The following is a 23,699-nucleotide window of genomic DNA, read 5'->3' as shown; positions in this document are numbered from 1 at the left end:
ATAAAGGCCATGTTTGTGAGGCACTGTTTTTGCAGATAGCTAGAAACTGGTGTGTGGAAAACAGGGGTAGGGAAGAAGGGGAGGAGGATATGCAGGGTACGTGGCACGCCAGAAAGACAGGCTTTGATGGCGACAAATGGCACCTGAGACGGTTGCTTTTACCACCAATACTACTATCTGGTGTTTACTGAGCATCTTCTGTGTGTCAGGCAGAGGGGTTCACGCTTCACACAGGACAGACACCTTATTAATTCTCACAGCAATCCAAGGCGGTGGCATTATTACTTTTCCTCATGGACAAAAGGGGCATGGCGGATTGGAAAGGTAAAGAAATCTGTTTAAGGTCTCAAGGAAGTGAATGGCAGGGTCAAGGTCCAGTTCCAGGCCCTAGTGGAGTCGGAGCCCAAGCTCCTAACCACCCCTGCTACGCTGTGCTGCTCACTCCCACTGCAACGAGTCTGCTGGGGGAGATGGGACGTGGCTGCAGACGCCACACTGGCCACTTCCCGAGGCTGGGATGAAGATGCACAGAGTTTTCTTTGCCTTCCTGTGCGTGTGTTGAATAGAAGTATGTTTTGCCTGTATCAGTTCCCGTAGAAGTGGAGAAAGTGGCAGACCCCACTACCTGAGTGGCTCCAGGGGCACAAGGGAGGGAATGTCAGGCAGTAGGCTTCCCAGGTTGGGAGGGGGGCGAGAGCAGGGACCACTCACGACGGTAGATATTAACTCAGACAGCGTCCGGCTGCTCCTCGGGGAAAGGCGGGTAGGACTACAAGATGAGTTGGGGAGGGAAGGGGCAAGCAAAGAGCAGCTCAGTGGACTAATGGGAATATTCTGGAGCTCTGCAGCCTGTCTGTTACTGAGGCTCTCCTTCAAGCATAATTTGCCTTTGTCAGGCAAGCAGTGCCAGGTGGGCTAAAAAGGAGACAAGGAAACAGCTCGGACATTACACAATGACATGTTAAAAATGGGATTTTTCTTGAAATAGGAACGAGGGACTTGGTTTTGCAGGAGAACGGGGGAGGGGAAGACACCAAGTGGGGCCTGGCTCTGGTGGAGTGACAACTTCTGTCATGATCGTTACACGCCTTCTTAAAGCCAGGCCGGGTGCCGAATGCCTGACAGCCGCCATCCCAGTACGTACTGTGAAAGGTGTGCAGGTGGATGGACAGGCCGTTGGCTTGCCGGAAGCCCTTGCCACAGTCCCTGCAGACATACGGCTTGTCCCCAGTGTGGGTCCTCACGTGGCGGGACAGCTCAATGGACTGGGCGAACACAGCATCACAGTACTGGCAAGCGTACATTTTCCCTGGAAACATGCACAAGTGCTTATTAGAAATAGCACCAAACACGGAAGGCATCCCTAAACACAAGATCACACGGTAAGGCACGTGTCGGGGAATACAATCTGGGAGATGGCGTCAAAACCACACGCAATTTGTAACACCCCGGGTGAGAGGTCTGGGCCCTTCTATCGGATGGCACCTCGCACGGAGCCGATGACAGTGAGGCCTCCCTCCCCTGCGGGATAAGAACAGAGTTCTCACCACACAAGACCACCCATCTGTTAACCAGGCCCCTCTAAGTTATGGAAGAGCTCATTCCACCCCCAGAAAACAGACGTATCCTCCTGCCCAGAAACTCCCGGGTCTGGATCCCTGGCCACACGCACCGTGTGGAACTGCGACTGCACACGGAGGTGACAGACGGGGATTGAGAGAAGGGAAGCCTTCCCCTGCTGACTTGCTATGAAGTTATTATAAATCATCTGGCTTCTCTGTTCCCTCACACACATAATGGGAATACAATGACCAGACTGCCAAAGACTGTTGGGAAATAGAGGTAAAGAGCAAGGCTGGAAAACTGGCATTTGTAAGAAACCACCAGACCAGCTGTGCCTCCAGGGTCCCTTCTGGGCCAGCAGAGAAGTGGAGAAATCAGTGAGGTGAGAGTCCAAATCCCTCAAATCCGAGGTCCACTTCAGCTAGAGCAATCAACGTCGTTTGCATTTTTCACATGTTGGGCTTTGAAATGAGATTTTGTTAGGAAAAAAAGGGTTTCTTCGATCAAGAGCTGAAATTATTAAGAAGCCCAGGACTCAGCCCTTGGCCGCCTGCTTTATTCTCCCTTTGTAGATGACCTTAGCTCAGAGCTCAGATACCATCTGTACCCTGAGAACGCCCACAGTCCTAGCTCTGGCTCCCAGCTTCCCCTGTAAACGCGAATTACACATCCAGCCTCTTCTGTCCTTCTCTGCGTGGAGCTCACGGCTATCCCTCAGACAGAGCTCCTGAGGCTCCGTCCCCGGCACCCCCATGACCCGCCACCAGCCCCCAAGCACTCCAGTTCCGTCCACTGCAGGGAAGGGCAGGGCCACATACCTGGCTGCTCATCCAGAAACCCCATAGCCATCCTTAACCAGGCAGCCCACCATGGGTCCTATCACTTCTGCTTCAACACCACCCTCAACTTGAATGTTTGTGATGACTGCCCGCAGCACGCCCTAGCTGAGAGCCCCGACACCTCCACACCAGACACTGGCTGGCCCTGCCTCCCTGTGAACATGACTCTTCTCTTATTAAAGCGGACTGCTGAGAGTGGCCAGAATTAACTCCAAATTAACTCCGAAGAAGTCACCTCCTGCTGCTCCTCTGCTCATAGCTGGCCCATGGCTTCCTGCTGTAGAATCATGGCCCCTAAGGGTGCCCATGTCCTAACGCCCCGAAACTTGGGAACATGTTCCTTCATGTGGCAAAAGGGGCTCTGCAGATATGATTAAGTTAAGGGTCTTGAGATGGGAAGACTATCCTGGATTATACCAGCAGGCCCAATGTCATCACAGCTTCTTTGGAAGAAAGAGCAAGGAGGGTTAGAGGAGGAGGCCCAATGGGGGAAACAAGGACATGGCATGAGCTGCGGAAGCCACACAACCTCTAGAAGCTGGGAAAACGAGGAACAAGTTCTCCCCCAGACCTTCCAGAAGGAACACACTCACCAAAACTTTGACTCTTCCTTTGTTAAAACCTCTTTTGGCTCTTTAACCTCCGAAGTAGCAAGGTAATATATTTGCCTTGATTTTAGCTATGGTGTCTGGTAATTCATTACGGCAGCAACAGAAACTAGCCCACTCTGCATAAAAACCCAAGTCCTAAAAACAGAACAAACTAAAACAACAACAGAAAGTCCTGACCCTGGCCTCTATGGCCCTACACCTGGCCTCTGGTGAGCTCTCTGGCCTTCTCTCCCACCGCTCTTTCCGTGTCTGCTCTGTTTCAGCTCCTTCTAGTTCTCCTGTGGTGTCTCAAATAGGTCCGGCTCATTCCAGTTGCAGGGGGCAGGGTCTCTGCACTTGGGATGCTCTTCAAGATCTTCCACAGGTTCCAGCTGTCACGTCACTCGCCCACACAAGCCTCACGTCTCTGAGGCCTTCTCTGATGATGGCAAACCCTGCCATTCCCCTGCTGATGACCCTGCTTTATTTTTCTTCCTAGCAATGACTACTATCTAAACTTACACTACGCATTTGTTTATGGTCTCTCTTATCACTGGAAGTGAACTCCATGGCACCCCGGTGCGTATACACACTCCCAGTGCCTGGAATAGTGCTGTGGAAATTCATTTACTCGCTGAATGTTTACTGAGGGTCGAGTCTTGCTAAGTACTATTCCAGCAGCAGCAGCTGGGGGGGGTGTGTGGGGAACTAACAGCTCTACCTTGTGGAGCCTCCATTCTAACGGGGGGGACTGACTAGAAACACGAGAAATTAAGTAGGGAACATTTCCCGCGACAAGCCCTACGGAGGAGAACGATGCAGGGGAAGTGGAGCCGGGGCTGAGATTTTACACGGGGTGGCCAGGAAAGGACTCGCGGGGAAGAGCTGGAACAAAGACCTGAAGGAGGAGAGGAGGGATGACAGGAAAGCCTTCGAGCGGAGGGAAGGGCAAGCACGCAGGGCCGGCAGGTGTCCTCCCGGGCCAGAGCCTTGCAAGGAGGCTGCAGTCGGAGAGAACAGGGTGAGCGCGAGGGAGGGGAGTAAGAGGGGAGGTCTTAGGAGACCCGGTCACAGGGAGCCTGGCAGGCTAGTGTTAAGCCTTCAGATTTTACACGGAGTGAGGTGAAGAGCTTTTGCAAAAAGGTTTTGAGCAAAGAAGGGACAGGATATGGGTTAGCACCGAAAGGACCACTGGGGCCTGAGGCCCAAGAGCACCATCTAGGGAGAGGATGAGAGCAAGGGATAGGTGGCTCCTACCACGATCCAGGTGAGATGATGGCAGGACTTTTTTTTTTTTTTTAAAGATTTTATTTATTTACTTGAGAGAGAGGGAGAGAGAAAGCACACGCGTGCACATAAAGGGAGAGGGAGAAGCAGGCTCCGTGCTGAGCAGGATCCCAGGACTGTGGGATCCTGACCTGAGCTGAAGGCAGATGTTTCACCACCAACTGAGCTCCCCCAGGCGCCCCATGGTGGGATTCTTTCTTATACATCAACGTGCCAAACAAGGCAGGGAGTCCTCTGAGAGGCCCTCTCTGAGCACGCATCTCCCTGGCTCTGAGCAGACTAGAAACCCCTTCCCCGTCCCTCCACCTTGCTGGGGTTATACCCTATCCCAGCGTCCGCAGCTCTGCACTGCCTCCGTCTCTACGGCAGAGAATCCCCTGGCCCGTGAGCTCTGGGGGCCCAGCAGCTCCTGCGTCGTCACTTGGCCATGGTCTGACCCACGGCATGTGCTCAGCCAGGGTTTGTCTCATGCGTGAACTCTACCTCGAAGCCCGAGGAACTCCTGGCTTTCTGCCAATTCTGTAACTATAAGGTCACAGTCCTACGTTAGTTAGCCTCTCTTCACCAACTCTTACCATAAGCATTTTACGTGCCCGTGTACCTGTGTGCTCCTGGTCATCACTCTAGGCAGAGTGTGCACCGTTTTTTGTTTCTAATCTACTTGAGAGACACGTCATGCCTCGTTCCAAATGGGTTTTTGGGCAGGCGACCCACTGAGAGTTGGCAGAAAGAATGAAGACACTCTCGGCACCCTACCTTCCGAGTGCTTCTTCTTGGTGTGGTAGGCCAGGGCGGAAGCCTGGGTGAAGGTCATGAGGCAGTGCTTGCACATGAACGGGCGGTCCCCCGTGTGAAGGCGAAGGTGGTTCTTCAGGGTAGAATTGGCCGCGAACTTGGCCCCACACTCTTCACAGGAGAAAGGCTTCTCGTCAAAGTGCTCTGTCAGTTTGTGGTACTGCATGCCTAGGGAAGCCACGTCAGGGGCCAGAGGGATACCCATCATCAACGTGACGACGCCAGCGTGAGGACACGTAACAGCACTGCCGGGGGCCAGGCCCCACGAGGCGGCATAGCAGGCCGCCCACACTCGGCCCTGCTGCTCATCCGCCCACCGGCCCGCACTCTGAAAGTCACCTCGGTCCCTCTCCTGTCTGCATCAGGCATGGAGTGTTCCGGATGTATCCTTCCCCTCCCCTCCCCTCTCTCTCTTAAATAGGACCCACCACCAAGAGACAGTGAAACAAAACTCGCTTTTATGTTTCATTAGGTTTAGCCAACGTCTGGGACGAGGGTAAACAATTCTGACTATCCGTCCCAGAGTTTGTGACCTATTTATTAACAAGAAACAAGTGGTATGTGGAAGCCTGAGTCTCCTGTTAACTAGCTGGTTATTGCTATCAGTAACAGCCACCGCCACTTACGAACTCTACTGCAGGCGCTGTAGGTAGGGGTTTAACTATGTGAACTCTTCACAACAATTCCAGAAAGTGGGTGCTGTCAGGGTGCCTGCTTAACAGATGGGGAAAGGAAAGCTCGGGGAGCTGAGTCCACAGCTCATGCTTTCCTCAAAACATCACCCGCCTCTGTGGGAGCCCTCTGTTTCCCAGGCCCACCCGTAGCCCTCACTGCACACAACCGGAGGCAAGGCCTGGAGTCCACTCTACCATACCCGGAACGCCCGCCCTCTGAAATCACTCTGCCTTCCTGGAAGTACCTGAGGCGTGGGCAAACTCTCTCCCACAGAGGTCACATGTCACTGGCAGCCTCTTCTTCTTCTTCTTTGGGACATCGGGATCTCCTCCTGCACCATGGGCCTCCAGCTGATGCTTCTCCAGCTCCTTCTTGGAACCCTTGGTCTCACTGCACTCCTTGCACTGCACCTGCTGGCTCTTGGCCGCCCGGCAACGCTTCACGTGCACCTTCAGGCGGCAGTAGAAGTGGAAGCTTTTGTCACAGGCCTTACACACGAAGCTCTTCTTGGCAGCGTCGGAGGAGGCAGACGTGTCTTTCTCTTGTCTCTCTGGCAAGGACCCAGTCTCTCCTGGACTGCTCTGTTTCCCAGACTGGCAGCCTTCCTCCGCCGGCTCGGCCACCTTCTCGTCTGTTCTGCTGTCGGCTTCACGGCGAAACTTACCGCTCACCTTCCACCTCTCCTTCCCTCCACTTTCCTGAGTAAGGAAGCCTGCAGACGAGAGAAATCGCATGGCTCTGGAAATCCTGCATTTCTGCTTTGCTTCCTAATCTTTCCTAAAGAAGGCTGCAGACTAGGGCGGGACCCTCTAAAACTCTGGAATGATACCACCGTCACCTTCACTTTCCAATACACACCCACAGCATCGGCTTAGATCGAGGCCTGTGACCTGTGCAGGTACTGAGAGCATTTCACAGTAGTGAGGCAGCGATGGACGAAGCCGTCTACGAACTACTGCCTCTTCTCTGCAGGACAGACACAACCTGTGGGCCTGATGTGACCCCCAGCCCCCGCTCTGTTCCTTACCAGCGTGTGCTAACTCGTGCATGACAGGCTGCAGGTCTGGGAAAGATCTGTGCACGGTGCACAGGAGGTGACATATTTCAATGGCCGAGACGGATTTTTCCATGGCTCTGGTCAGCACTACTTTCAGGGAAGCTTCAGGGCTCGCAGTCTCCGAGGAAATGCTCAGAATCTAAATGAACACCAGGAGACAAAGGTTTGTGGTTAATATCAGCAGTTTTCTCCGTGGTTCCCAACTAGTGGGGAAAGAAAGCTAATGTGAGGAAGGCACTGCTCCGTTTATAACAGGTTTACACTTCTTGTGATGAATGTAAGGGAGAACGCTCATTTCCAGAGAACAAGGAAACTGGCAAATTAAGAAAGGAAAAGGAGAAAAGGGAGACCCGTGTCAAGACAAACGTGCAAAAACAAAGGTACCAGAGCAAGGAAACGCTGAGCATTTTCTACAAGAAGCATCTTCTCAGAAGCCAGGAGTCTCCAAAAGAACTTTTCTAGATCTCGGTATTAAAAGCTTGGAAAGCTATAGGATTTGGTAGTTGGTGGCTCTGTCCTGAAGATCAAGATAATTTCTGATAATATGTAATTGTCACAGTGTTTGGAAGTAATTCTGCATGATCAGTGGCTTCACATTTTTAGACACTTAGATGTACCCTTTTAAACATTTTCTTTCATGAAAAAAAAAATCGGCTTTTTAAAGAAGGTTCAAATAGGGGCTTTAAAGAGGCCAAGAATTTTATTTCAAAGCCATCCTCTCTCTGAATGTTAGAGGGATCAGCAGAAAGAGTCCGTACACTGAGAAAATAAAGCGAAACCATCCACAGATGGCCAAATGGAAGTTTCGTTTGGGAAGACATTTTATTTCTGCTCTTTTCAAGTCTATCTAAATAAACCTGATGTCCCTGGAGGTAGGCCCGAGGCTCATTAGCGAGGCTCAAACTCATCAACTGCGAGAGCTCCGTCTCTGGAGCGCGAGGTGTGCCGGAGTCTCGCAGATGCGTCCGGCTCGGAAGGCCCGCAGAAATCTGTGCCACCGTCTTCCCATCCAAGAGTCAGACCACGGTGGGGTTGTCACTTGTGTGGACAGTGCTAGAAACCCGCCCTTCGGCACACCTTCCACGCCTACCTGGATTAAAAGGCACGTACGGGGGGAACCTGTAGTTTAATCTAATCCCCTTATAATTCTTCCCCACTCGAGATGCCCATGATCCTGGGCTGGACATCCATGAATCCCCCCAAGTCCCCACCTGGTTTTTCTGGGATGCTGGCCACACTAAGAAGCCTTACAGAAAATGAGCTGGCACTACGTGATACCCCATATGGGCAAAAGCTTTGTTCTAGCTATGTTTGTCTTGGCTCTTCCTAGATGCCGGACCAATTTTACTTTTCTTCCTCTGAAAGCAGTTGCTCCATAAAACATGTTAGGAAACAGTTATCATGGTTCCCTTTGAGCTTACCTAGGTTCAGGTAAATGAAATACATCTAGGTTGGAGCCACATGAGCCTGGGTTCAAACCCTGGCTTCCGCTCTGACCAGCTGGAGCATCCTAGACCTGTTACCAGACCCCTTAGAGCCTGAGTCCCTATTCTGTAAACTGGATGACATCCCCTGCCATGCAGGGCTGAGAGAATTAAACAACAAAGAAATGTTGGCTCAGCACGGGGTTTGGCGTGCAAGAGGCACTCTGCAGAATTCAGTGCCTCCCTCAGGAATGAGACCATCCCAGGCATGAGCCTGGTAGAACTCCCCAGAAAAACAGGCTTTTCCCCCACCGCACCTCCTTCACAGCCTCTGCCAGCAGCTCCTCCTCCACGGTAAAGCCCTTGAGTCCCGTCCCTTGCTGGATGGCCTCTAGGATCAGTCTGCGATGCCTCAGGATGGCTTCCAAAGCTGCACTTTCTGGGTCGGCCACTGAAAGAAAGGGGGATTGGAAACTCATGAGTGAAACCATGAGCACCATTTTTCCTTCACCTTTTCTGACTGTGAAGAGTGAAAATACACTTCACCGATCCTTCCCGGGGCTGGGAGTGGGGAAAACAGCAAACGGTGCTATACTTAGAATGTAATTAATATCAGCTTATAATAGTTACTGCGCATTTTATTTTACGAGGTTCACAAACTCCCATGTCCTCAAACAAAACTGCCAGCCCTTACTTGCAGTGGTAGGGATGTGGAAAATGACCATGAGAGCTCCTGCTATTTCCTGGCAAGACTGGTGCTACTCTCCAGCTGGCACAAGGCTCTGACAAGAGACTGGGTGGCCTACCTGCCCGGAAGAAGGCATCGGCGCCAGGCTCCCTCCGTATTTCCTCCATGAGCAGGTTCAGCGGGCAGGTCTTGGTCTCCTGAGCCACCAGCAGCACTTGCCAAATGGCCGTTGCAGAGAGAGTCTGCTTTTCTAGAACTGCTGACATCAGAGAACTGAAACCACCTGAGCCAGAGTCACGTTTCACGAGCTTCTCCATGACCTTCAAGATGTGGCACAAAAACACACATAAGGGACCCTCTAGCTGCCAGCCCAGCTGCAGAGCTGTGAGCCTGAGTTCCGGGCCACAGTGGACATACTTCTGGGGAGGGGTTTCTCAGTACCCTTCACCTCTCAACCGGAGACTTTTGTACCCGCCAAAGCTCTTCACACTGTCCTTTGAATGCCTTTCTTATTATTGCAGAAATTACAACCTCTGACTCACGACTCTGCCCTAGAAAGCAAATCACCTTGTTTTTCCTTCTCTATGGACCTCTTAGCATTTTTCAAGATGGCTGCGTGTGTATATTTATGTAAAATACAGGTGTAGGTTTTTTTTTTTTTTAAGATTTTATTTATTTATTTGACAGACAGGGATCACAGGTAGGCAGAGAGGCAGGCAGAGAGAAAGAGAAGCAGGATCCCTGCTGAGCAGAGAGCCCGATACAGGGCTCGATCCCAGGACCCTGGGATCACGACCTGAGCCTAAGGCAGAGGCTTTAACCCACTGAGCCACCCAGGCGCCCCTAGGTATAGTTTTTTTGTTTTGTTTTTAAAGATTTTATTTATTTATTTGAAAGACGGAGATCACAAGTAGGCAGAGAGGCAGGCAGAGAGAGAAGGGGGAGGCAAGCTCCCCACTGAGCAGAGAGCCCGATGCAGGGCTCGATCCCAGGACCCTGGGATCATGACCCGAGCTGAAGGCAGAGGCTTTAACCCACTAAGCCACCCAGGCAACCCCCCTAGGTATAGTTTTAAAGTATGTATATATGTCCATCTTTTTTCCTTTTCCCATTTTACCCAACCCCCCTCCCCGCCCCCTTTTTCTCTTACCTCTCTTTCTCCACAGGCTAAACCCTTCACGTGTGAGATCATTTTTAGTAATATCTGGTTGTCTGTGAAAATCTCCGAGAGGTTTTCATGATACCGTCTCAACAGCTCGGTCCCATAATCATCAGGGCTTGCTTGGACTGCAAGGATATTAGCAAAACAATAATGTTTGCTATAACAAAATGTCCTTACGGGCTTCTGCTACAGAGGAGTAGGGGAGTTACAAATGACAGAGGAAGAGGATTATCACACAAGAGCTCTGTCTCCTCTGGAAGGCAGGTTCGGCTCCCGGCTTGGGGCCTCATACATGTGCGTTCAGATCTCCTCTGGTCTACCCTTAATCACTTGGTGCTTCCGGGTCGCAAAACCTCTAACACTTTGAAAGCCAGTGCCCAGCGGCAGAAGCCAGCGATAGCTCAACAGGGAGGTAATTAGAAGGCGTGCTTGTAAGAGACTCAGACACACAGATTCAAGGGGTGTTACTCCTCGAGCCTGAGCTTAAGGACCCATGTGGCAATCCAAAATACTAGCAGACGTTCAGCTGAGACTCCAGTAGTGAGACTGACCTGTCGTTCTTCATGCCCTTTGAGTTGATCTGTTAGGGACTCTCTTTTAAAAAGTCATATTTAATTTCAAAGGACGAAAAATAGAAACTATCATGCATTTCCTTTAGTTTTACAAATATTTAAAAATGTATTCTCCTCTTTGGCCCAGTTCACCCTGCTTCTGGGAATCAGGCCTTACGAAATGCTCCGGAGGCAAAAAATCTGTGTGTGAAGCTATTTGCCACTGAGTTACCTGTGATGATGAGGGAGAGAACACCTAATGTTTACTGAGGACCTATAATTTGCTAACTGTTGTACATATATTGTCTCCCAGGAGCCACAAGAATGAATGTGATGGGTGCCATTCTCACTCCCATCGCAGGAAAAAACGAAGTTTGGAAGGGTTAGGGTCCCTTGGCTCAGGGTCACACATCTACAAAATAATCAGGATACAAACCCAGGTAGTCTTGATAGCCTAAGCGTTACACCCCATGTACCCCTAAACAGGGCAGGAGTCATACACAGTATGTGCCCTTGTGATGGAAAACTACAGAGCCTTCAAAATATAGGATTATAGAGCGTTTTCTGAAATGTGGGGCGGAATGTTTATGTTATACTGTTAAATGGAAGAAATTATAAAATTATAAAATACAGTAGAGTATCTCAACATTGTAAAAATAATGTGACAAATATGTTAATGCCCCAGTATGGACATAATCAAGTGGGAAAGTTGGAGGTTGTTTTCTTCTTTATTTTGTAAACTGTTCAAGTTTGTATAGATATTCATTGTTTCTACAAGCTAGAAGAAAGTTGTTTCCTTTTCCAACTACCCCTTTTCTGAAAACCACATTGGTCTCAAGGGCTCTGGGATAAGGGACAACTGGCTAGACTTGACACATTTTTCTAAGGACTGGGACAGGGACTCACGGCCCCGGACTGAATGCACACGAGAGGTGTGTAATTCTGGGGCCTGCCAGAACCAGCCAGTCCTCACACGGGAGTGGGAAAATCAAGATCGGCATCTTTGCTGCTTGGATTTAACAACGTGTCCAAGCCACGCGCTCTGTGAGCCGGCCTGCTCCCTCGGCATTCCTGGGGGGCCGGGGGCCAGCCGTGGGCCAGCCACACCTTCACAAGCCCTGAACCACAGGAACATCATGAGGATGCCTGACCAGCAAGAGCCGTGCTCAGATCTCCGATCTCAACTCCAGAACTACGGACAATCGCTGGTTTCTGCGGCACTAGGGCGTCTCTAAGCATCACCTCATCTCCCCAGCATGGTGCCCAAAGGGTGTTTAAGCTCTCATTTTCTGTGGGAGAGGTTCCAATCCAGAGAGCCGACAATTAAGGGATACCTGCGGTGCCCTGCGAGGTGGCTAATCTCTGCAAATTCTCCAGCAGGAGGCCCAAGTTCGGGGACGTCGGTTTCACAGCCTGAAGGAGCTTTACCAAACTCTCTGCAGTCACAGTCCTGTCTTCAGACATTCTGTGCAGCAGCTTTTCCATCGTCTCCTTGGGTGTTCCGCCCTCGCAGCAATTCAGGATCACCTGCAGCGGCGAGCAATCAGGCAGACAGCAGTTACTGGCACTTCCAAGTGCATCTGACACGCCGCCAGCGAACCCGGCGAGACGGCAGCACGAGGCGCCTGTCCCCGGGTCCTCCTCTGTGGTCTCCAGCACTGCTGTTCCCAGAGTCACTACCTTGTGCTGTGTCGGTAGAAGGCCCAAGTTTTCTCCAAACCGAACAGCTCTGTGAAAATCCCTCCTCCTCAACTGGAGGTCGTAGACTCCTTGTAGACTCCTTGTCCCCCCGCCCCCCACCCCCACCGTTTGCATTTAGTGAGAAGATTCCTACACGAAGCCCGAAGCCCGCATGGCAGGGTCTTCTCTCACCGGGGTCTTCAGACTGGGTTTGTTTAGACACGGAGACTGAGAAACAGGCAGGCAACTAACGAGTACAGCTACAGTGGTTTTAGCTGTTCGATAACTACGTGATAGTGGTTAAGAGGTTACCACTGCAGGGCAATCCTGTTATTTTACTTCCTTCTACTCATTCAAACCTTTTCATAGCAATTTGAATGCCCAGGTAATTTACACATTAGTCCATGGCCACCAAAATAATAGATTTAAAGTACATGTCTGGATAATTTTTCTTATAGATTCTGTATCTTCGATCTCTCTCATCAGTGCCACATACACGGCTCCAGTCACCATCCCCCACTCCCATCCCCCTCGTTCTTCCTTGGTGTGCTGAAGTCAGAAGGGCACAGGGCTCCAGCAAGAGGGTGAAGGATAAAACCCATGACTGTTATTTTAAAGAGATTTTCCTAATACAATAGAACTATTTCCTAATGGACTACAACTCACTATGTGTAATTTGGCTCTTATGGCGCCGATAACATGCGAGATTATTTCAACACACATAATCTACAGACTCCTAGTAACCAAATTTTGAGCTTTCCTTCAAAAAAATACCCGCTTTCAGGAGCAGTCAAGCAGATCAGTCCCAGAAGCATGCCAGAGGATGCCATTATCAAATTAACTCCCATTTAAAAGTAAATTTAGCTATAAAACCAAATTAGTTTTATGTATATGAAAGGAATATCTATATTACATATATGAAAGGAACATATACATTATATATTAAACTATCCTATTCATCAGTATAGAACACAGTCATTCTCTTTGTTTAATGTCTAATATAACTAGATTCCTATTAAATGAATCATAATTTAAAATTCAAGTGCCTGTATCTGAAAACCACTCTGATTTCAGTGCTATCTCTTTGTTCCTAAGCAATGACCTGATACACAATGAGGCAGCCATGTACTGTCAACAGTGGGTAGGGGCCTTAAAGCCAGACAGGCCTAGTAGGAAACCCAGTCCTAAAATGTACAGCCGGTGTGACCTTGGGTGAGTTCTTCTGTTCTTTGAATTGTATCTTCCTCATCTGCGAAAGCAGAGAACAATACCAACGCTTGCACACTTGTTATTAGGAGTCTCTAAAGTGAAGCTGCTATTTGTAGAGCCTGACATAATGTCTAGGACATCATGATCTTTAAATGACAGCGGGTACTGATATCCTTAGGCAGCTGTATGCACAGCGGTAAGAGAACGTGCCGTGTGTCCACGTCTGAGCTCTAGCATGGGCGCCCAGCAGCTGCGTCTTTGGGTAAGCTGCTTCACCTTCCTAAGGGTCTGTATCCTCATCTTTAAAATGAGGGTACTATCCTTCATCAAGCTGATGTGAGGGCAGAAATTAATAATGTTTAAAAGGTCCTCAGCACACTGCTCAGCACACGGTAAGCAGTAAATTAACAACGACTGTCGCAATTGCTATTGTTGTAAATTCCCAATCCTGAAGTAAAGACCCATCTATTTACCATTTCTTACAGAACCCAGGTATGTAAACACAGGGCCCGTGGTGCCTCGATTAGCATCATCCTGTAATAAGAGAGTTCTAAAAGGCCCAAGTGCGGGGTGCCTGGGCTCAGTCGTTCAGCGTCTGTCTTTAGCTCAGGTCATAATCCTAGGGTCCTGGGATTGAGTCCCACAGTGGGCTCCCCGCTGTGGGGGGAGCCTGCTTCTACCTCTCCCACTCCCCCTGCTTGTGTTCCCTCTCTTGCTATATCTCTCTCTCTGTCAAATAAATAAATAAACCCTTAAAAAATAAAAATGAAAATAAAATAAATAAAAGGCCCAAGTGTACGTTCCACGTGATGCCCACACACTGTGGCCATTCGATCAACATTCACCTCTACGTTCCTGCTTTATTGTTTGGCTTCAATTTTCACAAGAAGTAGCTAATGAAGCTCTGGTAGAACCCCAATTCCAAGAGGTGTTTCTGTGATTTATAACTAATTTACGTTCTTCTGCTTTAGTCCTTTCTGTCAAGTAAACTGAAAGTGACAGAGGAAAATGACAGTGTGTGGTCCGTCTTGGTGCAGAGAATGAGGCTGAGTCTGGGCTCTTCCTATAAATGCTGTTTTACCAAGATAATGAAATAGTTCAAAGGACACATTCAATCTAGCTAATAAGGAAAAGGTTTGAATGAGTAATCGAATGAAATCCCTAAACAGGGAATCAGGTACTTCTAGAGCTATAAGCAACTTACTTAAACTGAGTGCCTAAAATAAAATTCAGTCTTAAGGTGAAGGAAGCTTAATCTTATTTTGTATATTATCTTTCCCTAAGGAAATTCAAAGGAGTTATAATTTTGGGAACACGTAATTTATAAAGCATAATTTTAAGATTAAGGATTGTTCCCATTTTATATGAAAAAACTACAGTTTATGACCACTGAGAAAAAAAGGAATTCAGAATCCAGTCTTCACTACTGATCCATGCTTAGCCATCCTACCACTGCTTTCTCAACATTTTCTCTTCCCAGACATGTAAGCCACTTCCCAGAGTTTTAAGAATTGATGCCACAGAAGTTCTCTGTCCCTATTCCTTCCTTCCAGATATAAAAATATTTTTAGCACAAAGTTGAAATCAATAACACCAACAAATACAGTTATCTAGTTGACTTGAGAAGTCATGCCAGCAGTTCTATGAGGATTTTAGTAGCTGGCTGGTGGGAGAGTAAACTGGTACAACCTTTCTGAAGGGCAATTTGGCAATATATAGCAAACACTTGAAAAATTTCATACTCTCTATTCCAAAATTCTACTTCTTAGAAAATTACTCGAAGGAAAGAGTTTGAGAAGTATGCAAAGATCTGTGTGTAAGGATGTTCTCTACATCATTTACCATGGCAAAAAATTGGAAACACATGTGCAACAACAATCAACGAATTATGGTGTGTTCATTACATAAAATACAATGCAGCCACCAAAATCCATATCATAGTATGGAAATGTATCCACAATGCATTAAATAACAAACCCAAAGGTCTCTGTATAAGCCTATCCCAGGATGACTCAAATGAGAACAAGTGGGAGCATGTGCTCCAAAATGTTAGCTGTGATCATCTCTGAGTGGTGAGATGGTGAGGGATTTTAATTGTTTTTCTTTTTGCTCACTTCCCCCATTTTTCCTACAGGTGAACAGTGTATCATTTCTATAAAGAAGAAAAGAGTCAAAATTATAATTACAACGGTGTCTAAATGTTTTCACTCTTGGGGCAACAGTTTCCTATTAGCAGCCTACCAGGTGGGAGCAGGACTATCCACGTACCCAAATACGTGGATACGTGGATTGGATACCCATCCACGTATCCAAACATTTCATCGCAGGGCAGTGTGTGAGTCCCTCGGCCAGCTGCTGCCCGGGGCACAAAGAGACATGTTCAAGAATGTGAATTTCTGGGTGCTTGCCATGCAGTAGGTACAAAAACACTGCAAGGGAAAAAGTGCTATGTGCCACAAAGAGGTTAAAAAAAGGGCTACATAAACTCAGGAGGGAGGAAGAGGTGCTCGATCCCAGTTACCCTTTTCTCAGTGTCAGGCAGGAATTCCTCCGTGGCTGTTTCCAGGAACTCCAGGATAGGTCTCAGCTGTGTGACACCCTGGATCAGGTCCTCTTTGTGTTCTAGTAACAGAGCAGACAAAGTCGTTCCCTCCTCTGTGCTCCCTGGGGCGGGGGGTGGGGGGGGAGAGACGCATAGGAGAAGCTAGTCAATTTGAAGAAAATGACAGCATGGTCTGTCAAGAGAGATCTAACAGAATAGTTAAGTGATTTTCAGCCTATTTTGAGCACCCGAATGCAGAATCTCTTTTTGGAGAGGAAAATACTTTATTATTCTGTTTAAACTCTATGAAAGGAAAACCTGTTTCATTTATCTGTCGAAACACAAAGCCGCAGAGCCAGCCAGAGGTTAACTTCTGCTTGGCAAGGCCACTGCTTTGTACCTAACCCACACGAGAGAAACTGCAGCCGTCGGTGCTGCCGGCAAACCAGTCTACCCTGGGCACTCAAAACACTGACTGGGATGTGTGGCTTGTGACGGGCAGGAGAACACTGAGGGTCTTCTCCAACTTCAAGGTGTCAGACTAGTTAACTAGGGGACTGAAATGGAGACTCAAATTCAGGCTGTGTACTTGTCACCACCAGCTTCTGGAATTATGTGTAGAACTGATGTGAAAATCACTGAACGATAACTAAGCCGCTGAGGAAATGTATCACTGGAGCAAACCTGACAGCATCTTTCCAGAATAAAACTCAAGCCACTCAGGTGGACGGGGTTTTCTCCTACCTTCTGGCCGCACGGCATCCACACCTTTCGCCTTTCTGTCTAACAGCGCTCTCTTTACTGCGGGATTGGAATCTTGGTACAGCCTCAACAGTGACACAACAGTCTGAACGTCCAGGCTCTCGTCTCTGACTTTATCCAGGATTCTCTGGAACGCTGAGTGTCCTTCTTCACCCTCAAGACATCCCATTATAGTCTGGGGACACAAGTAACCGGAAAGAGAGATCAGCCAGCTACAAGAACCCCGTGCTCCTCGGATCTGGCGAGTGAGGCCCTCTTTGGCCTTTCCTGGTATTTGGCATCCTGACGGCTTCCGTATCACGGCTCCTCTGACTTCAGAACACTGAAGCATTCGAGATGGATAAGCACCCGCCTTTCTGACCCCCCTCTGCTCGGCCTTTCTCACGGATTCTCCTTCCAAATCCCTACCCATAAGCAGTCCCAAAAACTGGTCCCAACTTTGTTCTCCTGTATGCTCTCCCTTTGGAAAAGCCCTTACATATGCAGCTTTCATATCACCTCTAGGCCAATAACCCTGAAAACTACCTCCCTAATCTTCAGCTTTCTATTTCAATCTAGAGCCACACAGTTTCTACTAGAAATGCCTTATCCTCCAGAGGTCTTGGCACCACATGCCGCCATCTGGACTCCTTCAACCTGGAAGTACTAAAATACCAGCCACTCCAGTGGTGAAATAAATAAAATTAGTGGGAAGAAGGCCTATTGGAAGGAAGGGTCAAAATTTCTGTTTTAGCAATAATGAATTTATTTTTAGAAAAAATCTAGAACCAAAAGTTAATTTCATGTGCACAGCCTTTATATTTCTACTTGGCAAAACTACAACCTACCTTTGATGTTTTTTAGTGTCAATACTGTAAAAGAAGAGTTTCCTCACAAGAAAGCAAAAAGTTACGGTTTTCTGCACATACACACACACACACAAAACATGAAAGTATCTCATGAATATCTATGCTTGCAAAGTTCAGCTAGGCAGTTCTTATAAATTCTGGTAGTAATTACAGGTTTAAAATTTTTGTTCAGAGAGATTTTTATCTTTTTCTCCTCCTCCCAAATCAACAGGAATTAGGAACAAGTTAGACTGTGTTTCTTGGCTTTGCTCGAGCGTGCTTCCTGATCGCAGAATGGACATGACATATAAAGCCAAGGTAAACTTAAAAAAAAAAAAGCTTCCTAGGATTTTTAGTCATGTACAAAAATAAATTCAGATAAAGGCCAGTTTAGGAATCTGTATTAAGTAACTTCCATGAACCTGAGTAACTCATCTTGTCTCCAGTTTGGAAAATAATAAACCAATGAAATACCAACTCTGTTGAATGCTCAGTTGAATGGCTTTCAGTCGCCTTTATTGAACCTTCCACGCTCTTGCTAGTCGGCCTAAAATCTCGTTAAGGAGTGCCTTTGCCCTGACAGCAGCAGGGACCTGTGGTAGGCAGCCTCTAAATGCTCTGCAACAACCCTGCCACCAGGCATTCACGCCCTTGGGCTGCACCTGATGTCGTGCTTCCCAGGGAAAGAACATGGCAAGAGTCATGGGGGGCACTTGGGAGGCTCCGTCACCACGACTTCCCTCTTGTCTGCGGGGGCATTCTCTGCCTTCACTCTGGAAGCAGGCTGCCATGCTGTGAGCTGCCCTACAGAGAGGCCCACGTGGCAGGGAACGGATGTCTTCAGCCAACACTCAGTGAGCGAGCTTGGAAGTGAATCCGGAACCCTGCCAACAGCCACACGTGTGCACTGGGAAGGGGCCATCCCCCGCCCTGCCCCACCACGTGTGGCCTTGGCCAATATACCCTGACTACAGACCTGCCAGGGACCCTGAGCCAGGGACTCAGCGAAGGACGCCTAGGTTCCTGACCCACAGAGATGGTAAAAACTGTGTGCTTTTAAACTGCTAAATGTTAAGAGTAATTGTCATGCGGCAAGAGATACCTAATATAGACCCCCTCAATGCTAATGCCGTCAGTAAACAGGTTTTTCTCTCTTCGTTTCTCCTTTCCTTCCTCCTTTTCTTCGATGCATCTTAACTGATAATAGCATTTAGCCACCTTCGCCATCTTCATCTGCCCTACGCCAGTGTGCTTTCTCCTGAAGCTCTGAGTATCGCGAATCCACGTCTCTCAGGACCCAATCTGTCTGGCAGTATCATCTGAGCCGGTGGGGAAGGGACGCTTACATCAACAGAGCCGCCTGACACGCTTCTCATTATCCTCTCTGCTGTCTCCTCCTCTGCTCAACTGCTCAGCAGTGAAATTAAAACATTTGTTAACTTCATTGCTCAGCGGTGACGCCAGGGTGTGACCATCTGGGAAGAGGAGCAGGGGTGGGCTGATGAAAGGGCCCGGAGGGAGCAGTCAGCTGCCTGGACAGCCCTGCTCTTTGCTCTTTCTTCCAGAACCTACCGGGGACCTGGCACCAGAGCCAGTGTTTTAACTGTTATTCCATCAGCCCCCTAAGCTGCCTGGGGCTCCTCCGTGCAGTGAGCCCTTTTCTGAAATAGCCCATCTGCCTAAACAGAGGGCGTCCCATATTGTGGCAGGCTGAGGGTCACTGACTGCTACATAAGACGTCAGCCCAAAACAGAGTTCGGCTCCTTAAGCAAACATTTGGAATTCCTTTGATTCTTAGAGTTAAAGGTACTTCAATAAATTCATACCAAATTATGGTCACACGTGTGATCAACATACTTTGATTTATGAATGAACTATAGGTCAATATACTTAAAGATGGGACAATTTCCTCTCCTTTAAAAATTTAATCTTTGCCTTATACTAAGGTCTTTGAATTTACTTATTTTCCCAACTGTCTGCCTACTGCCTTTGGATTTGTTTGAGTTATGCTGTGTTCTTATTTGCTCACACCTTCCCTGAATGCCAAGGGCCAGACAATGGCACTCATGACACAGACCGGAAGAGCCAAATGCCATCCCAGACACTGTGTGTACGTGCCATCTATGTAACTCCTCCCGTCGGTCCTAGGAGGCATTATTACCAGGACTACTTTTATTCTTTTTTTTTTTTTAAGATTTTATTTATGCATTTGAGAAAGAATATGAGAGACAGAGGGAGCATGAGAAGGGGCATGATCAGAGGGAGAAGCAGACTCACCATTGAGCAGGGCACCCGATGCGGGACGCCATGCTGGGAGCCTGGATCATGACTTGAGCTGAAGGCAGATGCCCAACCAACTGAGCCACCCAGGTGCCCATTACAATGACTACTTAAATGAGAGTCAGAGAGGTGAGAGAACTCGCCTGAGCTCTCGTGGCCAGTAAGCAGCGTACCTGGGAGGAAACCCCGAGCTTACTCCACTGACTTAGCACCCCTTTCACTAGTTGCCACCTCAGATTTTGAGTGTAACCGAATCCACTTACACTGCACTCTCCTGGACCTGCTACGGTCAACGTCACGTCGAACACTGGGTCCTATGCTATGGTCAACGTCACGTCGAACACTGGGTCCTATCTGGACAATCGACACCATTCCTCCTGGTCCTGGGGAATTTGTACATAGACAGGTACACTGGTAGGTGCTCCATAAATATTTAACTGAACAAAATTCTCTTGCCATAAAACCAATAGCCTTTCTATCGATGGCTGCATATGTTAGATGACATAATTAGCAGAGAGAAGATATGGAAAAACAACAACTTACTTCCATTTCTCATAGACCTACAAAATGAACCCTATTAGCTCACTTCTCAACAGGGTTACCCTAGCCTGTCAGTGAACACAGTCCACAAAACACAGACCTGCACTTTGTGACAACTCTCCAAAGCAGTGACGTGGTTGGAAACATCAGATTCATACAGGAGAGGAGGCTTGTTTGCCTTTGAAACAAAGTTGAAAGAGAAAAAAAAAAACTCCTAGGTCTTAAGCTTTGGGAGTCTTTCTGGAACTTCAGGTGAAAACTGGATCAAACAGCAAGGAAATCAATAGTAGAAGTTATCTCCTAATTCTAGTCAAAGATTCGCTTTGCTATATACACACTTAATTAAAAGCAGGGACATGGCTAGGAATAAAGAAAGAAGACAATTAAAAGTTCCTGCATAAAAGCTAAAAGAAATTATAAGCTTGCCTTTAAACATAGGTTTTGCTCAGCTCAGCCAGAAAGCCTGTTAGGTCAGTATCTGCTTTCTCTAATGGGCAGGGACATTACACCGAGATAAAGACGGGCAGAAGCCGCTTTCCCATCCCAGCACCCAAGAGATTTCTCCTTAATCAGTTTTGGCTTTGGTTTCACACAATCCAAGTGGCCCAGCCTCATCCTGTGTTGTTGCAATCACTGCTTAGGGAATGGCTTTGCCACCTTTCATCATTTATCTCAGGAAACAAAATAAGCAGGACACTAGTTCACGGTGTCCTCCTGAAACTCAGTCCAGGCCAGGTGCACACCTTGTGTCTGTGTTTCAGAAAAGAAACAGGCTAGTCCGTGTCAACTAGAAAACGCACAGGCCTTCACAAGCCTCCAGATTTCACATCTAAGCACAGATTATTTTTAATGTTAAGCTGTCTTTTTAATGTTATGCCGATTAACCAAATAACAACAACAAAAAGCGTTTCAAAGCTCCTTAGGAGCTAAAACTCTTTAAACAGAAAAACAACAAACAACCCCCCCAGCCTTTACAATTGGAGCTGAAATGCAGACTGGTGTTTCAAGTGAGCAGTTTGCAAATGCTTTCAGTATTGAGGCCTTTTGGGGATTTCCATAGTTTGGTGACTCCAAAAAAATAATTACATATGTGGCAGGATTTCTCTGCTGTCAAGACACTCTATAGGGATAGGGATCCAGTTTTATTTATATGTGACTTCCTAGCAACCAGCTCAATGCCTGGCACACACCAGCTGCTCAGTAAATACTTGCTGAATCAAGGCGTAAGTAAAGAATAACACTTGGGAAAAATGTGTACACGGTGGCCCCTCAAAACAGAGAGGTGCCAGCATAGACACTGTGACATCTGCCATCATACACTAAGAACTGTGCAAGCCATTAACTTCTCTAGCAGCGCTTCTCAGAAACGTGTCTTACTGATATCAAAACAGCAACACGGCAGCTTGTTAAAGATGTAGATGCCCAAGCTCTATGACTATCAGACTCTCTGGAAATGAGGTCTGGAGGTGTACACGTTCACGAGTGCACTGGATATTTTCATATACACTGAACCACTGTTCTAGAGACTGATGGCTGTGAACCAGACACTACACCTGCAGTTCAGTAAGGTATTTCCAAGTGGATAATGGTCCCTATTTGAAAGCATGACTTGCAAATTAGGCTTAAAGAAACAGCAATCCAAATCATGTGTCAGAGCAAATGACTGTGGCACTAAGATATTATAAGACGTTAAGTAAAAAGGGGTTTCAAGGTCAACTAAGTCTAAAAATACTAAGTTAACGCATAAACAAACAGCAGGTGCCACCAATTGAGCTCTTTTTCTCTATGTCTGGTATTTTAGTGTGAGTTTTCCATCAGTAATCTGTGTTAGTTTCACAATGATCCTGTGATGTAGGTGACAACATTCCCAGTTTACAAATTTGGAAATTAAGGCTTACACAGATTAAGTTTTGGAGGTCACAACACTAGCAAATGGTAGAGCTGAACAGCTAACTGTATATCCACACAATGGAACTCTGCTCAGGCCTAAAAAGGAGTAAATAAGCATGGATAAGCCTCAGGAGAATTATGCTGATGGCAAGAAGCCAGATGAGAAAGAATATAGACTACATGACTCTCTTTATACATAATACTCTAGAAAATGCACATTCATCTATAGAGAACGAGCAGGTCAGGGTCACCTAGAGATGGGTGGGTTGAAAGGGGCAGGTGGGAGGGATTAGTAAGGGCATAAGGAAACTTAGGGGTGATGGGTATGTTCAGTATCTTGCTTGTGTTGATGGCTTCGGGTTTTAAAACTTATCAAACTGTAAGATTTAAATACATACAGCTTGCTGCATGTCAACCATACTTTAATAAACCTGTCTATAAGAAAGTTAAAGGAGAAAGAGAAGTACTGGGCCCAAGTACAAAGTCTGTATTTTATTTAATGGAATCGTATGCTCTTCAAGTATTTTTTTCTCTTTTTCTTTCTGCAGCTGAAAGGTACTATGGAATGTAACAGAATCAGTTTTAAATACAGCCACTAAGTGATTTGTAGGGCTCTTACTCTGACCTCTAAAACCGTGGAAGAAATAACATAAGCCTATAATGATCCCCAACAGTGAATCAGTGTTCTAAGCACTACTACTGTTATTGTCACCAAAAGATTAGGACAAGAATTGGGAGGGAAAAAAATGTTGGATGAAACCATGTACAGCAAAAATTTCTCAAGCACCCATTATGTGCCACTTTTAGGTACCAGTGTTAGGAAAAAATGCATAAAACACAGCTCAAGTAAGTACGCAGGCAACCCTAATAATTTGAGTATTGCTGATCTAGGAATGCTACTACTCCCCATCACCAAAATTAAGTGGAGAGGAAGTCCTGCAAGGGAAAATGAAGAGGTGTGTCTCTAAGCTATCACGCCAACAAACTTGTGACAAAAGTGATAGATTGAACAGTTAAGAGAACATCCACATGCAAAAATATAAAACCATAATGTCCTTCAGCATAATCAGTACAAAGAATATCAAGGTTTTGCAACCTGTCACCTCCCTAACAGAGTCGTTGGGGTTAACCCAGTGTCATAAAATGCTGTTCTCTCAAGAAAGTAATTTACAGTCAACTGTCAATTAACCAAGGTTAAAAGAAATACTTGACCTTGAATTGTTGGTTTTGTTTTTTTTTAAGTAACTTGCTATGAATCTGGGAAATACTTGTACAGTAGAAAGCAGTTACTGCTTGGATGAAGGTAACTAACAGACACTCAATTGCCTACAGTGACAC

The 23,699-nt window shown here is 47.3% G+C and overlaps 1 protein-coding gene across 4 annotated transcripts in view; it reads right to left on the bottom strand.

The window, feature by feature from the left end:
• The window catches only part of ZBTB40 (zinc finger and BTB domain containing 40), a 72,008-nt gene that overhangs the window by 8,944 nt on the left and 39,365 nt on the right, over positions 1–23,699 (bottom strand). For all 4 annotated transcript variants that reach the window (XM_032863699.1, XM_032863696.1, XM_032863698.1 and 1 more), the window contains 10 exons: positions 16,807–16,999; positions 16,042–16,184; positions 11,966–12,158; positions 10,069–10,205; positions 9,037–9,238; positions 8,548–8,681; positions 6,777–6,945; positions 5,994–6,461; positions 5,036–5,242; positions 1,145–1,309 (listed from right to left, as the gene is read on the bottom strand). In XM_032863699.1, the coding sequence (XP_032719590.1) occupies positions 1,145–1,309; positions 5,036–5,242; positions 5,994–6,461; positions 6,777–6,945; positions 8,548–8,681; positions 9,037–9,238; positions 10,069–10,205; positions 11,966–12,158; positions 16,042–16,184; positions 16,807–16,999 (2,011 nt within the window). The remainder of the gene's footprint in view (positions 1–1,144; positions 1,310–5,035; positions 5,243–5,993; positions 6,462–6,776; positions 6,946–8,547; positions 8,682–9,036; positions 9,239–10,068; positions 10,206–11,965; positions 12,159–16,041; positions 16,185–16,806; positions 17,000–23,699) is intronic.

The sequence above is a fragment of the Lontra canadensis genome, unplaced genomic scaffold (genome assembly GCF_010015895.1).
Source record: "Lontra canadensis isolate GAN:19392208 unplaced genomic scaffold, GSC_riverotter_1.0 scaffold25, whole genome shotgun sequence".
In the NCBI taxonomy this organism is placed as follows: domain Eukaryota; kingdom Metazoa; phylum Chordata; class Mammalia; order Carnivora; family Mustelidae; genus Lontra; species Lontra canadensis.
This window is presented reverse-complemented; position numbering and strand designations above follow the sequence as displayed.